This window comes from Gouania willdenowi, unplaced genomic scaffold (assembly GCF_900634775.1).
Source record: "Gouania willdenowi unplaced genomic scaffold, fGouWil2.1 scaffold_55_arrow_ctg1, whole genome shotgun sequence".
In the NCBI taxonomy this organism is placed as follows: Eukaryota; Metazoa; Chordata; class Actinopteri; order Blenniiformes; family Gobiesocidae; genus Gouania; species Gouania willdenowi.
Genome location: NW_021145219.1, coordinates 653,344 through 668,624, shown reverse-complemented (window position 1 = coordinate 668,624; position 15,281 = coordinate 653,344). Strand labels below are relative to the sequence as shown.

General features: G+C 37.9%; 1 protein-coding gene across 1 annotated transcript in view; it reads left to right on the top strand.

Annotated features, from left to right (window-relative positions):
* The first annotated feature begins 5,112 nt into the window (after positions 1–5,112).
* apoba (apolipoprotein Ba) overlaps positions 5,113–15,281 on the top strand; it is a 31,600-nt gene continuing 21,431 nt past the window's right edge. Inside the window, exons 1-15 of the mRNA XM_028442521.1 lie at positions 5,113–5,170; positions 6,518–6,556; positions 8,463–8,575; positions 8,667–8,794; positions 8,880–9,027; positions 9,707–9,859; positions 10,694–10,818; positions 10,895–10,971; positions 11,122–11,578; positions 11,937–12,081; positions 12,148–12,294; positions 12,403–12,614; positions 13,164–13,368; positions 13,454–13,576; positions 13,714–13,901. Of these exons, the coding sequence (XP_028298322.1) occupies positions 5,113–5,170; positions 6,518–6,556; positions 8,463–8,575; positions 8,667–8,794; positions 8,880–9,027; positions 9,707–9,859; positions 10,694–10,818; positions 10,895–10,971; positions 11,122–11,578; positions 11,937–12,081; positions 12,148–12,294; positions 12,403–12,614; positions 13,164–13,368; positions 13,454–13,576; positions 13,714–13,901 (2,318 nt within the window). The remainder of the gene's footprint in view (positions 5,171–6,517; positions 6,557–8,462; positions 8,576–8,666; positions 8,795–8,879; positions 9,028–9,706; positions 9,860–10,693; positions 10,819–10,894; positions 10,972–11,121; positions 11,579–11,936; positions 12,082–12,147; positions 12,295–12,402; positions 12,615–13,163; positions 13,369–13,453; positions 13,577–13,713; positions 13,902–15,281) is intronic.

Below are 15,281 nucleotides of genomic sequence, written 5' to 3'. Positions count from 1 at the left end.
TAGGCATAAGCTTAGCATCTACAAAAAAATAATCTATACGCGAAAAAGTCTGGTGCACGTGCGAGAAAAACGAGTACTGTCTGCCAGTCGGATTACGAAATCTCCAGGGGTCTACATAGCCTCCACTGGACATAAAAGAACTAAGAGACTTAGCCATCTGGGAATGAGCTGGTCCAGGGTTAGAACGGTCTAACTGAGGGTTAATTGTACAATTTATATCCCCACCAAATATCAGTAAGCTATCATTTAAAGAGGGCAATTTTTCAAATAATGTATTCATAAAATTTGGGTTATCAAAGTTTGGCGCGTATACATTAACTAATAAAACAGGAACTCGAGATATAAAACCAGAGATAATCAAGTACCTGCCATCTCTGTCAGAAATGGTTTTGGTGTGAGTGAATGGGACAGATTTACCAATCAATACGGCAACCCCTCTGGCCCTGGAATTGAAGCTAGAATGGAATATCTTGGCAACCCAGGGACAACACAGTCTGACATGATCATTTGTTCTCATGTGGGTCTCCTGCAGAAAGACAATATCAGATTTTAAGCGTTTTAAATGAGAAAAGACCTTGGATCTTTTAACAGCACTTCCTAAACCTTTGATGTTCCAGCTAATAAATCTGATATTTGAGCTTTTAGTGTCAGTCATGTGTATTAAACATTAACACAAAGGGACAACTTGATTCCAAACCCCCCAACCCCAAGAGGGAGAGAGTGAGAGAAGAAAAGGAAGCAGAGAAATAAAAAAAACAAAAACAAAAAAAAAAAAAAAAAAGAAAAAAGGGGAGAAAAAACACCAACATGAACGAGTGGAACCCGAAACCTACCCAAACCCCCCAGAGCACTTACCATTACCCCATCCCCAAACGATAGGATGCCAGTGCAAACTCCACTAGGAGTCAAACCCCAAAAAGACAGACTCAAGGCTGTAGACCTAAGAACCTTCCTCATACTACTCCAAACTCTGAGAGGCGCCCGCAGAGGAAGTAAATAATCAAACTGTAAGGCAAATATATTTCGAAATATATACAGGTATATATTAAACAAAAGTAAGTTATATCTATTCAGGTTATTACTAACAAGAACATTATTTAAGTGTGCAAAATATTGTTTGAAATGTGTGTAACAGTGTGTGGCCGCATTGTATTGAAAGTGACATGTTAAATAATAAAATAATACAAAAATAAGATAAAAGCAAATAATAATACAAAAATCACGGAACCACCACAAGAATAAAATAAAAAACTAATAATACAAAAATCTCACAACCACCTTTAACAAAGTAAAATAGAATTCTTAACGCGTAAATGTCATGAAGACAGACCAGGATTACTTAAGAGTTTTCAGAAACACGTTGGCCTCTCCAGGAGATGTAAACTCTCTTGTGACGTTTCCTCTTGTGATTCGGAGACGAGCTGGATGTAAAATCCGGGAAAATGGAAACCACGGCGTTTTTAATCTTGATCCGCTGCTTGGCTCTGGCGCGTTGTAAGATGTCAATGCAGTCCCCACAGTAGTGCATCCGAGCTATGACGGGACGGGGACGTTCACCAGGTTTAGGTCTGGGCTGAAGTGACCTGTGCGCGCGGTCAACCAAGGTCAAAAGGTCAAAAGCTTCCTTCAACAGGGTGGAGATCATGGCTGCGGTAACAGGTCCATCTTCTTCAGGTAGCCCCACGATCCTGATATTGTTGCGGCGTGATCTCGCTTCCAAATCCTCGCACTTACTTTCAAGTGCGAGGACCTGGGTCGATAAGCTCTCGACTTTTGTCTGGAGTGAAGTCACGTCATCCGAACACACAGTTAACGAGCCCTCCATAGTATGTACCGTCCCCTTGAGCTCACCCACCTCCGCTCTGATAGCCGATATGCTACCACTTAGCTCCGTCGTTACAGCTTGCAGCTCAGACTTTATCTGGGCTAAAGTATCGGTCATAGCTGTTGCCAGTTCAGTCTTAAATACTCCTAACCATCTCTTTTCGGAGACTGGCGAGCAAATCCGCTTTAAAGTCTATGGTGGCTATGTTCAGTGAGGGTCCAGATACGTCGGGAAGAGGCGGCATTGGAGCCGAGCTGGATCACTCGGAGCCGAGGATGAAGCAGTGGCAGCAGGCCGCGACACCCGCGCCTCCCGAGCTGTTCACGTTTCTAGGTTTTGGTGGCATGGTGGTTATCGGTTGAAACAAAATACACTTAAAATAATCTAATTTCTTGTCATAAACACAATGAAGTGCCCTGGAATCGTTTAAAAATCAGATCCACGGGAGCCCCCAGAAGCACGTCCTACTCCATCAAGACTCCGCCTCCAGTCCTCATAATACACAGTTTTAAGTATAAATAGTTTAAAGTGACCTGAGCTGAGCCTCATTAAAATATGTGTGGGGAACAGTTTGTGGTCCATCCTCATCTGCATATGACAGATTGTTTCACTCTGTAGTGGATCAAACTGTGACTTTACGTTGGACATAGTATGAAAAAAGTTGAATCACTGTGACCAACATGGACAGAAGTCTGCATCTGTCAGAGTTTTAATCGTGCAGCAGCAGCTGAGTGATCACAGCTGCTGCTGCACGACGCACAAGTCTGTGTGGCTTCAAATGTTTTTAGTGCAATCTAATTTTTCACCTTATCGGGGCGCTGCACTTATTCCAGGGTTAGAAGTGCGTAAGAGGAAAAGGACTTGCGCACACTGGAGAATGCGAGTAAAGCCAGATTTGATCGGGAACACCCACATTACAGGGCTGCTCCACCCAGAGTGCGTAACTGGGATGAAGGCGCGCAGTGATTGACTACAGGGGGAGAATAGCACACAGCCCAAAACATTACTGCTGCGCTGCTTTTTGGACTTACGCACATGGAAGAATAGAGCCCTGTGTCCCTTTGTTTTATATATATATATATATATATATATAGTATGAAAATAGTTGAATCACTGTGACCAACATGGACAAATGTCTGCGTCTGTCAGAGTTTTAATTAATCGTACAGCAGCAGCTGAGTGATGCACGAGTCAGTGTGGTTTCAAATGTAACTAAGTCAATTTTTCTAGTGCAATATGGACTTGGAAAAATACTTACGTTCTTTCCGTAGCTGGGACTCACCAGTTCCACAGAAAAATAAATGAACAATTTTTGTATTATGCTCCATGCATTACTATTGCAACAACACATCATCAGTAGGGTAAAACTAACCTGTCCAGGAAAGGAAGGGTTTCAAATACAATAATCAACAACAATCTATGATCAGATTAATCTATACATATGATCAGTGTGTGTGAGTGAGTGATGTTAGTGTTTCTAAGGTGAGTGTAATATGAATATGGACAGTTGTTGTTTGCTTGTCTCATGTTAGTTTTTTTCTTCTAATGAGAGCATAGTTATTATTATTTTATGCCATAATTATTCCTAAGGAAAGATTTCATCCTCTTTAAAACTGAAAAGCACGTCTCTAATTATGACGTTGTCATTGGTTGGTGATGAAGATGTTGGGAAGATGTACAGGGGTTGCAAAACACTGGGAGGGGGTCACCAGATGCTTTTCAGCCCATTTTTGCTCTTTTTTACCCTTTTTCTGTAACTACACCAAACTTGCCTTATTTTAATCTTTTTTCATCACTTTTTCTTGCCATATTGTTGCTCCTTCATCACATTTCAATGTCTTTTCTGCACATTTTTTTCACTTTCAAGACATTTTCAACAATTATAAACTCTTTCACCACATTTTCCATCATTTTTTGGTCACTTTTAACCCATTTTATTTCTGATTAAAACAAGGATTTAAATATTTAAAATTACTATATTCTATAGCACAAATAATAAACCTCCTGAATAACAGTGGACGTTATTCATATAAATAAATAAATGTGGTTATCACAGATTCATAGAACAATGGACCATCATTTTGCTGACTTTATGAATGGACCCCAAAAAGCTCTCCCCTGTATTCCCCCTTATAGAGGACCCTGTCTCCACATGACTGTTCTTCAATGTTCATGTCTGTGTTCAACCACTTTTGATAGAAATAATGTCTGGTGACCCCAAAGACATTTTTTTTTCTAGAATTAGTTTCTGATTATGTTTGAGCACAGATGTTTTTTTTTTTGTCTTACTGCATTTTAATTGAACAATATTTGTATTTCACAAAGTGAAATGCAGTTGTTTAAGTTTGTTTGTTGTTTTAATTTTAAAATAAGAACAATAATTAAAACATTTCAAAAATGTATTCTAATTTTTCAGAAATTTCAGGCGACCCCTTTAAACTCCAGGCAACCACATAGGGTCCGAACCCCATGGTTGAAAAACACTGATTTAGTGGCTCAGATAGATTTTATTTCATCTAACACCTGTGGGGCGGGACCACACTTTCCTCTCTCTCTCTCTCTTACTCTCTCTCTCTTTCTCTCTCGCTCTCTCTCTCTCTCTCTCTTTCTCTCTCAGTAAAGTATTCTGAATCAAGTACCCCCTGTAGTGACATTACGTACCCCCATTTGAGAACCACTGGTCTAGTGGACCTGGGTGACCTGGGTAAAATATTTCCTGTAATAACAAAGACTTTTTGAATGTTAGCCTCCATGATCCCACATGAACTCACATAAACCCTACGTACTTTCACTGGAATGTCTTTGTTTCATAAATGTATAGACATGCAGGGCAGAATCCACAACATTATCAGTCTGGAACATCAGAGCAGCTGGTTTTACTGAACCAACCAGGCCAGGACTACTAGTGGAACAAAGTTCAACGTTGCCTTTTCCCAGCTAGAATGTCAGGGATTCAGCTCAGAAACAAAGAAAATAAAGATGAAGGACAAAGAATATCAACTGAAAAGTAACACTAGTTTCGAACATTATCATATCATTCCATAAAAAGGGGGTTTTGTGTTTAAATTGAGCCCCACTGTCTTGTTGCCCAACATTGACCTTTGGCTCCTGTCAATGCTTGTTCTTTGAGATGCCCTCCTGGACTTCACTGTGTGTGATGTCCACAGAACAAAGAAGAGTGGGCTTTATAAAAGCTCTGTGTAGATCTGTGCTCTATTATTGTGAGGCTGACGACTCCGAGGTGCACAAAGGGGTGCTTGTTTTATTCGTCTGCTTTTCAGCCCATAATGGGTTACAGGAAGCTGTGTCTACTGCTGCTGCTGCTGAGCAGCTACGCAGTGGCTCGTGAGTAAACATTCATTTGTTTTTGATGTAGTTCAAAGTTAAATTATATGTATTAGCAATATTAAAATTATACATAGCTAAAAGAGATAATAACGTATTATGGCAGATGTAATAAATTGTTGTGTTGACAGCAATAATAATAATATAAAACAGTAATGTGATTAATGTCATCAATTATTTCGATCAATGAAATAAAATGTCATGCTCTATGTAATGATCTATTGTTATTCATTTTTGTTTTTCAACCTTCGGGTCGTGACCCCACGTGGGGTTGCCTGAAAGTGAAATGGGGTCACCTGGAATGTTTAGTAATTGATAAATTATTTGTATCAGAATCAGAATCAGAATCATCTTTATTCGCCAAGTGTATGTTGTACACACGAGGAATTTGACTCGGTCAAATATATTATATTATTCTATCTTATTCATATTAAAACACAACACACAATCTAAAACAACTGTATGCTTTACTTTTAGTATCTTAGATATAAATCTAGTTTAATAAAATCCAGTATAAAGAAAAGAAGAAATTTAATACAGTATGAAAATATCTGAGCTGGCGCATTTTGTCAGTGTGTGCGTGCTAAACCTGTCTAATTTGTATTTGTTTCACAGTATAACAAACATGATGAAAATAAATAAATACAGAAAGAAAAAAATAGTCGTGGTCACCAGGAAATTTGTCTTATCAAAATGTGGTCACGATGCCAAAAAAAAATTGAAACTACTGTATTATTGTGACCTATGAACTAAATTGTGTATGCTCTATTGAATAATTTGTAGTAAAATAACATAGTGAGTATACTGTGATGTACAAAATTAAATACTATGTTTTAATGATTCTATTGGAACCCAAATATTCATAGGAAATTAAGTACAGTCGTAATCACACCAAAGGACGGACAAAATAAGAAAATGCTTCAGCACCTCTACGGCCCTTTTATGTATTATGTATTATGTGGAATAAATCACCTTCTGTTTCATTTGATTTGTGTTTATGTGCATATGTCTACATGTTGGGTTTTGTCTTTCTTATTATGAATTTTATATTTTGACAAGCTGTACAAATAAAGTTTAATTGAATGAAACCTTTCATTTTTGACCAAAATAAACTAGTCTAAACTATATATTTGTAGCTGTTTATTAAATCTGTTAAGTATTCAAAAAATAACAATAAAAAACTAAATATACTTTAAAATATAATGATAAATGATGGATGAAAATAATTGGTTGACTCATATCATAAGAAATTAGTCTGAGATCAGATCCTGCACTATTACTTATTATAATTTGCTTCATGTTCAGGCTAATAAACCATATCTAATGAATTGTGTTTTCCTTTTCCAGAGGACAGCACTGACGACAAACAAACACAAACATGCCTGTGTAAGTTACTGCACTCTGTAGCACTGTCTAAACACTGTAAAATGGTTATTATCTTTGTTCAGATATAGTCACAATCATCATTTAATTTTTAATCTGGAGGATGTGTTCTTTGTTCTTGGTTTTATGTTCCAAGGCTCCAAACACAACACATTTTTAATTCTAATTGAACTTTAAACTTTGAGTGTGTTGGGATCAATGATGCCTTCAAACCCCTGACCTGTTTCAGGAGATAGCAGCAGCTCATGGACTCTGGTTGTTTGCTCTTTTCTTTTTTTTTTTTTTTTTGGTTCAGTACAACGGCCTCTGCACAAATTTAGGAACACTTGTCACCAGGTCCAAAGGTCTGCTACCAGGGGATTCTGTGGAAGTTTGTGAAACTCGAGGAAATTTGAACAGATTATGGAGACAGTGAAGAGTGAGATGATATGGACCAAAACTCATATCTACATTTTTTTTTTCACAAAAGGGCAATATACAATATTAACCTCAATATTTTTACTCAATAAAGTCTGACCAGAAAGACAATTCTGAGTTAAATTTGCTGATGAAAAATGCCACACAGGCACATTTATTAATAAATAGTTGCACACAAAATCACTTGAAGCTTTTTCTCCTCTAAAGCAGTGGTTCTCAAACTTTTTCAGTCATCGACCCCCAAAATAAAGGTTCCAGAGAGCGGGGACCCCCACTGTAGCTGAAGGTAGTTGAACACAGACATGAACATTGAAGAACAGTCATGTGAGACAGGGCCATCTATAAGGAGGGAATAAAGGGGAGAGATTTTTGGGGTCCATCCATTCTTCTATGAATCTGTGATAACCACATTTATTTATTTACCTGAATAATATCCACTGTTATCCAGGAAATGTATTATGATTTGTGCCATATTATATAATCATCTTGAAAATGTAAATACCTGTTTTAATATATTTATAATTGGTTTAAAAGTGACCAAAGATGGTGAAATGGGATTTTTTTTAAAAACTGAAATTTAAAAGTTAAAAGTTGCACATAGAGGTGCCAGAAACAGGGGTAAAAAAGGGCTTAAAGTATCAATACTGGCTTAAAAGTAGGAACAATTAGATTAAACTGGCAAATAATGGCCATGATGAATCATGAATGTGGTAAAATTGGCAAAAATAAGCATGAAATATGGTGAGAAAAGGTTAAAAGTGACATTAATGGGTCAACATATGCAACATTAGGTGGGAAAAGTGGTGGAAAGGGTGTCTAAAATGAAAGTGGATAAAATGTGCAGAAAATGTGATGAAGAAGTGACAGAAATGGGGGTAATGTAGCAAAAATGCATTAAAAGGAGCAAAAATGTGGCAAAAAATAAATAAAATACCTCAAATTGTAAAAAATAATGATACTCTTAGTTACTTAAAGGCATCTGGCGACACCCTCCCAGTGTCTTGCACCCCAAATGGGGTCCCAACCCCAAGGTTGAGAACCCCTGCTTGAAGTGACAGCATGTGTGAGTGAGTTCTGTATTGTGGTTTGTTTAGGGGAAGGTTTGAGTTAGGACGCAGCTTTTCATGCTCTTCTGAAAAGTAAAGAAAGCAGCGACTCCTAAAATGAGTATTTAAAAAAATAATATTCATCTCCTGAAATGTGGAAAAATTGTAAAGAAGGAGTCAGTTTGACTGTACTATTTGAATAATATTAAATACTTATGATGGGATTTGTACTGTGATTGTATAAATAAAAACAAGTAAAAAAAAAAAAAAGATATATCTCGATATAGGCGATATTGTCATTTTCTATATCACCAAAATAGAAAACTCTATATATTTTGAATCATGATATATTGCCCAGCCCTATTTGCAGATGGTCTTTAAAGGTTGAACTGATGAAATGGGTGGTTGCAGAGGTTGGTTTATAAAGTTGAACTCTGTTTCTGCAGTGGCATCCAGATTCAAGGCCCATAAGAAATATGTGTATCAATACACCACAAAGAGCCAAAATGGTGTGGTGGGCATAAGCGACATGAGCAACGGCCCTAAAGTCTCTTGTCAGGTACACAAATCTATTAGTTTTAATGATTTAATGGCCATCGCCTGAACTGCCTGATTTTTACTTTTCTTTCTTTGTGTCATGATGTTTGCAGGTGGAAATGGAAGTCCCTCAGCCATGTGAGTTTGTTCTGCACGTTAGAGACTGTGCTCTCAGTGACGAGACTGATAGGGATCCTCAGGACCCTTCTGAAACAGATGCTTTTAAGGCTGTTATGGAAAGGTGAGGTGTAAACATCATGCTTCACTGAGCCTCAGTTTTTAGAGAAAAGTAGGAATAGGACAAGTTCCCTTGTTTCTTCATGCAGGAATCCCCTGAAGTTCAGCGTGGAGGAAGTCTCTGGTGTACAGCTGTACCCTGAACCAGACGAGTCAGTCAACATCCTCAACATCAAGCGAGGAATTATCTCTGCTCTCCTGGTTCCATTATTAGAGGATGACCAGAGCCGACTTATGGTCATTATCTTCTTCTTCTCTGCTCTTTATTACTAAAAAAACTGCACACATAAAGTTTGTATTTAGAGCAGAAATGGGCAACTTTAAAATGTAATTGTCTATTCAAAAGGCCACAGAATAGACTACAACTAATGACCAATCGGTGCAGAAATGAGTTTATTTTTGTTGTCATTTCATGTATCTATATATGCATATTTTAATATTTTTGTTCTAAGTTGTGTTTTCAGTCGTTCTGTGTTTTATTTGTTGGTTTGTGTGTTTTTAGGGTATTATATTATTTTTTCTATTTTTGTGTTTTTGTATGTTTTTAGAGTCATTTTGTGGTATTCTGTTGTTTTGTGTGTTGTTAGTGTCATTTTGCGTATTTTGTTGTTTTGTGTGTTTTTAGAGTAATTTTTTCTATTTCTGTTTTTTTTTTGTATGTTTTTAGAGTCATTTAGCATATTTTTTGTTGTTTTGTGTGTTTTTAGTGTCATTTTGGATATTTTTGTTGTTATGTGTGTTTTTTAGTCATTTTGTATATTTTTGTAGTCGTATTGGTTTTAAGAGCTGTTCATAATTAGACTGAGGGCCACATGTGGCCCATATGCAGGGCACCAGTGGCCCATGTCTGATTTCGAGGACCACTTTGGTTTACTGCACTTTGAAATATTTGTTCAACTACCTCGGTCTCTTTCAGAGTACCGTGCATGGAAAGTGTTTAACAAAACATTTGGTGAAAGCCCGAATGGATACCCCAACAGAAGTGACCCTCACCAGAGATCTGTCCCGGTGTGACCAATTTTATGGCCGAGAACTCACCAACAGCCCTCTAGCTTTGATGCAAAAGCTGGTTTGTACTTTAATTAAAATTGTTTGAAATTCAGTGATAAATCTAAAATCTAAATCTGAAATGTTTCAACATTTTCAAAATTCATGAAACGAAAAAACCGCAAATAATTTCCACAGAGAAACTTAGCATTGCAGCATCCTAGGACAGTGATTGTGGGTTTGAATCCCAAAAGCAAAGTCACAAATCCAACATTACAAGGTACAAAGACAGTCAACAAAAACGCAAATTAATTCCAGATGACACAAACACAGAAAACCAAATCAACGCAAAGACCGATTTAAGAAACAAAACCCAACAATAAACCAAATAAAGAGGATATAAGTACACACACATATTGGCAATACAGGGAGTGGATAGAAACATTTACAGTTTAAATTTACAACTAACGAAAAACTCCAAAACAACTATTACAGAACAGTAAGTAGAAAAACCTAAAGAAAATCAATTCTATGAATCGAAAAAACTTGCAACTCAGGACATGCAAACCAAAACTTAAGCTTCACTGTCACATGGACCTTTAATAAAGTGTTTCCAAGTAAATACAAATACTTCCCATAATCCAGGACTGCACCATAGACATGCAACTTTTGCAACTTATCAGTCAGAAATGGACTTGTGTTATTTTAACTCAACTAAAGGTGACTACAGATAGATTGGCTCTGGTGGGACCAATGGTGATTCTGGTGTCTAATGGTGACTTTAGGCTTGCAGGCCTAGCATGGCTATTAGTAACTTCATCAGGCAGATATGCAGTTGTGGGATTGACCTTACCATGATGACTTCTTTACACTAAAGGGACTTTCAGCCAGCCAGTTCATTGTTTTTGGTTTCCAGCATAGTCCCTTGTCCAAGCTGATTACAAGTGCTCAAAGTTGCAGCTATCAATTTGACAACAAGGGGAAGCACATCACTGCGGCTCTGTGCACAGAGAAACACAGCTACCTGCCCTTCTCCTATCAGTAAGTTACAATCATGATTGAGTATAATGGGCCAAGTGGCTATGTTTAGCAGTAAATGTTGTAATCTATAATGCAGGGATAATGGATTATCATCCATAGTGACTCAGGAGCTCACCTTGCAAAGTACTAAAAGAATCAACAACAGGATATTTGGTGAGTATTCCCTTCAAGTACAGTTAAATGGTGTGAAAAAAACATATTTTCAGGATCTTTAAGGGGTTAGATTATGCTTTTTCAGATGAGAGGAATTTTCAACAATCATCAAAGTTAGAAACCAAGGCCATGTGACTTGTTTTATTGCAGATGTGAACCCTAGCTTGAAGAAGCCTCTTTACTTTGAAGACCCTGACGATAAAGCTCCAGTCCAGGATAAAGAGGCTGTTCTCAGCACCATGCAAGAACTCCTAGCTTTAGCAGGCACTGACCAGGGTCAGAAGAGAACCAGCCTATTCCACAAGCTGGTTTCCAGCATGCGTGTCCTGAAGAATGAGACTCTAAGCCAGACGGTTACTGAGATGTTTAAAAAGTCAGGCTGGCTCACTATGCAGGCTCTGTTCCAGTGTGGATCTTCAGAGTGCACCAGTGGCATCCTCCAGATTATCAGGAGCATTGACGGAGTGTCGCTTGAAGTGGACGCTCTCATTTACGTTCTGAGTCTACAAGGAAACCCGGATGAAGCCCATGTCCGAGATATGCTCAACATGGCACAATACAAACAAAGCAAGGCAATCATGTATGCTCTGGCCAACACCGTTGTAAAGTAAGTGGAAATGGCAATGATGGTCAAGTCAAAAATGATCTTAGACTCATGAAATTTTAACCAAGTTATTTTATTTATTTGTTATACTACATTATAAAGTTCTGATTTCACTTCAACTTTTTGAAAACCATTGGTTCCATTATTTGCACACAAACATGGCTTTGCATATTCAGTTTTAGTGGTGATAAGACAATCCATGTCTGTGTGATGAGTTAGACATTTGAAGAGTCTGTATCACTTTAGAGCAAGTGATAAACTTTTCGTTTTTTGGCGCCATGAGCCAAAGTGTAATTGAACAAACCAAATACAGCCGTAGCCTGAACTTTAAAGCTTGAATCTTTCTGTTTCTGTCCACAAGGTTTCATAAGTCAGAAGTCACTCCAGTCATCACAGATGTGTCAAAGTTCATGGAGACACTCTTAGATGATTGTTCCGGAAAAGTTCAAGATGTAGTTTCAGAATTTCCTGCCGACCCTCAGGAAGTGTATTTTCTTGTTATGAAGGTAAGCTTCTTCTTCTTCTTCTTCTTGAATCTGTGTTTCACGAAACACGTGCTGTAAAATGTCCAGGTGGTTGGTGTCATGGGTCGAGCTATGCAGGATGTCAACCCCAACCTTATTTCTACAATCGCTGCATGTGCAAAGAAACCTGAGTTGTCATTGTCAAACCAAAAAGCAGCTCTACAGTCTTTCAGATTAATGGATATCAATGATGAGGTATTACAACCAAATCACACATTTCATTTTCCACCTCCCACATGTTTTCATACTTGAACTCTGTACCAGTAGTTCAACTAATGTCTCTCATCATGTTGTTGGTTACAGATCCGAAACACTCTGATGGAGGTGTACAAAGCCAAACAGAGCCCTGTGGAGAAACGTGCTGCAGCTTACCTGATCCTCACAAAGAAGCCAGACCTTCCACTGATAAAAGACATTGTTAATAACTTAGAGAATGAAAGAGACGATCAGTTCAGGAGCTTTGTGCGCTCCCATCTCAACAACATTCTCAACTCTGAGGAACCACAGATGAATCTGTGAGTATAACAAGCAGAACAATGGTCTTAACACAGTATTTAATTGCAGACAAATGGTGTGTTCCCTTGAAGCTAGAAAGTAAGAAAATATGACACCATTACACATGCCACGCATTGATCCTGCTTATTGGTTCATGTATGAGCTGTATTAGATCTCACCTAAGCTTCGACAACATTAAATGTGTTTCTTTAGTACAAAAGATGAGAAGAATAGGTTTGTCTGAGTAAATAAAAAACAACTAGATGTGCAAATGTTGTTACAAAAATGTTATTGTCTGATCTGAGGGCCACAATTATCAATATTCATGTCAGCATTTATAATATTGACCAAATCGAAGCACTAATCCAGTAAAGAACAAAGGGTTTATGGATATATTTTGTGAATTTTTGCTGGTGTTTTGTGAATTATTGTTGTGTATTTTTGGACTAACTTTGATTATTGTTGTTATTTTTGTTGTCATTTTGTGCATTTACTTTAGGAGCTGCACAATGTTTGATTAATATATGATTTTCAACTTGTTTTCTGAAAAATCATTCCTCTTTCTTAAGACTGAAAGATTACATCAAAGAAGCCTTCAAAGATGGATCACTTTCAAACCAAATCTTTCATGAAATGTCACTCAACTACAAAGCCAACTCCCCCTTGGGTTCAATCGAGAGCAACATCCTCTTTGATGGGGTTGACTCCTTACCAAAGGAGATGACACTGGGGAGCACCTTAAAACTGTTTGAAGAGGACTTTGACTTGTTTGAGGTAAGACTTCACCCAAACCACTTATCAAGGCAACACATTCATAGAACATTGTGTAGCTTTAATCTTTAATATTTTGTGCACGTAGGTTGGTATTGAAGGGAATGGATTTGAACCAACAATTGATGCTCTCATTGGAGACAAGGGTTTTTTCTCCAAATTTATCACCAAGCTGATTTTCCCCCCTCAAGAAACCAGAAAGGAAAGACAGGTAAAGATATATCATTCCACCATTGATTCCACTATTCAAACTTTGTGGGCTAAACAGCAGATAAAATATATCTCTATGGTTTACCAAAGTTTTGTTTATGCTCAGAGTTCAATTAAGCTTTGGTGATTTCATTCCAGGCTCCACAAGATCTTCTGAAAGACATTACAGAAGCTTTACGCACTCTCAGGGAAAAAGTGGAAATGTCTGCCTCTCCTGAAGCGACTGCCTATCTGAGGCTTCTGGGAAAAGAGATAGGATACATGAAGAGCACAGAAATGAGAAAAGCCCTGGAGACCTTTTCTATGTACTACCACATGTTCCTCAGGTTTTTTACCTGGCAAGGGTCAGAATGAATATTTTCTGCCATAAACCTTTATAGAAAAATAAATATAAAAGAACACTTTTGGTATGCTTGGATGACATTAAAAATGTTAAATTAAGTTAAAGTTGCATTAGTTTACACACATTGTCTAGCATGTAAGAGGCCAGTATTAGTAGAGATACACCAGTTGCTGTTATGCAGACATTAGCAACTGGTGGCTTGCGGGCCACATGTGGACCCTGGTCTCATTTTGTGAGGCCCCACCAAAGCATGAACACAAAATGTCAACAAAACAAAAACACACCAAAGGTCATCAAAAATAGACAAAATGAGACCAGAAGAACACATAAAATGTCAAGAAAAACACACAAATTTTACAGGATTTTAGAAGCCTTTCCAAACAGAGGGTTTTCACGGCGCGTCATCAACCCGGAAGTTGCCATTTTGGCGATATGCAGCAGCAAAACAACCACACATACACAAGCAAATCTCGAATTTTGAGAGGAAACGGTGAATTATTGCCGTGTTTTTGGCTATATCGTAATCGGTCCAGACCGTGAAAAAACATTTGTAGTGTTTATCGACTGCCAGAAGTTATAACAAATCAGGAGGAGAACAATGTCAAAGGTTATCAGGTTCGCGAAGCTAACCAGGATCTACGAGGCAAACATCTGGGCAACATCCGAATTTGTTCGGCCCATTTCTTGTAAGGTAATGAATTGTTGATAGCAGCGGCTCTCAACTAATTTTTTAGTGTGATGATAATAATATAATTCATATCAAGCTACTGCTTGTGGCATTATTGACTTTTCACTTTTACCATTATTGCAGTACTTACTTTGGCCTTCACAACACATCTGTCGTTGACGACTTGATCTACATGGTTATAGCCCTCCAAACTTTTATAAGATTTAAGGTATTCCGCTGTGCATGGGCTTGGCGAGAAAACCAGGTAGTTGACGATATTTGGATACATTATAGATGGAACACTCTCCGGGTCGTCATTGATCCAAGACAAGGGAGCCAACTCGTATGGATCTGCATCACCAATCAAGCGTAACTATTCCAAATATTGTGCCGTTTCCTGTGGACCAAGTCCTTCCCTGTATGCCTTTCATCTATAAAGCATTTTGAGGAGGCTTTTCTGTGGTTTTATCCATCGCAATAATTCACCATTCCCTCTCAAAATTGGGATTTGCTTGTGTGCGTGCGGTTTGATTTGCTGCTGCATATCGCCAAAATGGCGACTTCTGGGTTGATGACGCAGCTGATGACACGCCATGAAAACCCTCTATGCTCTGTAGTTTCTTTGAATTTGTGTAATTAATGGGACTGAGATATCCACATAATTTACATACTTAATTAATGTTTTCTCTGAAAAAC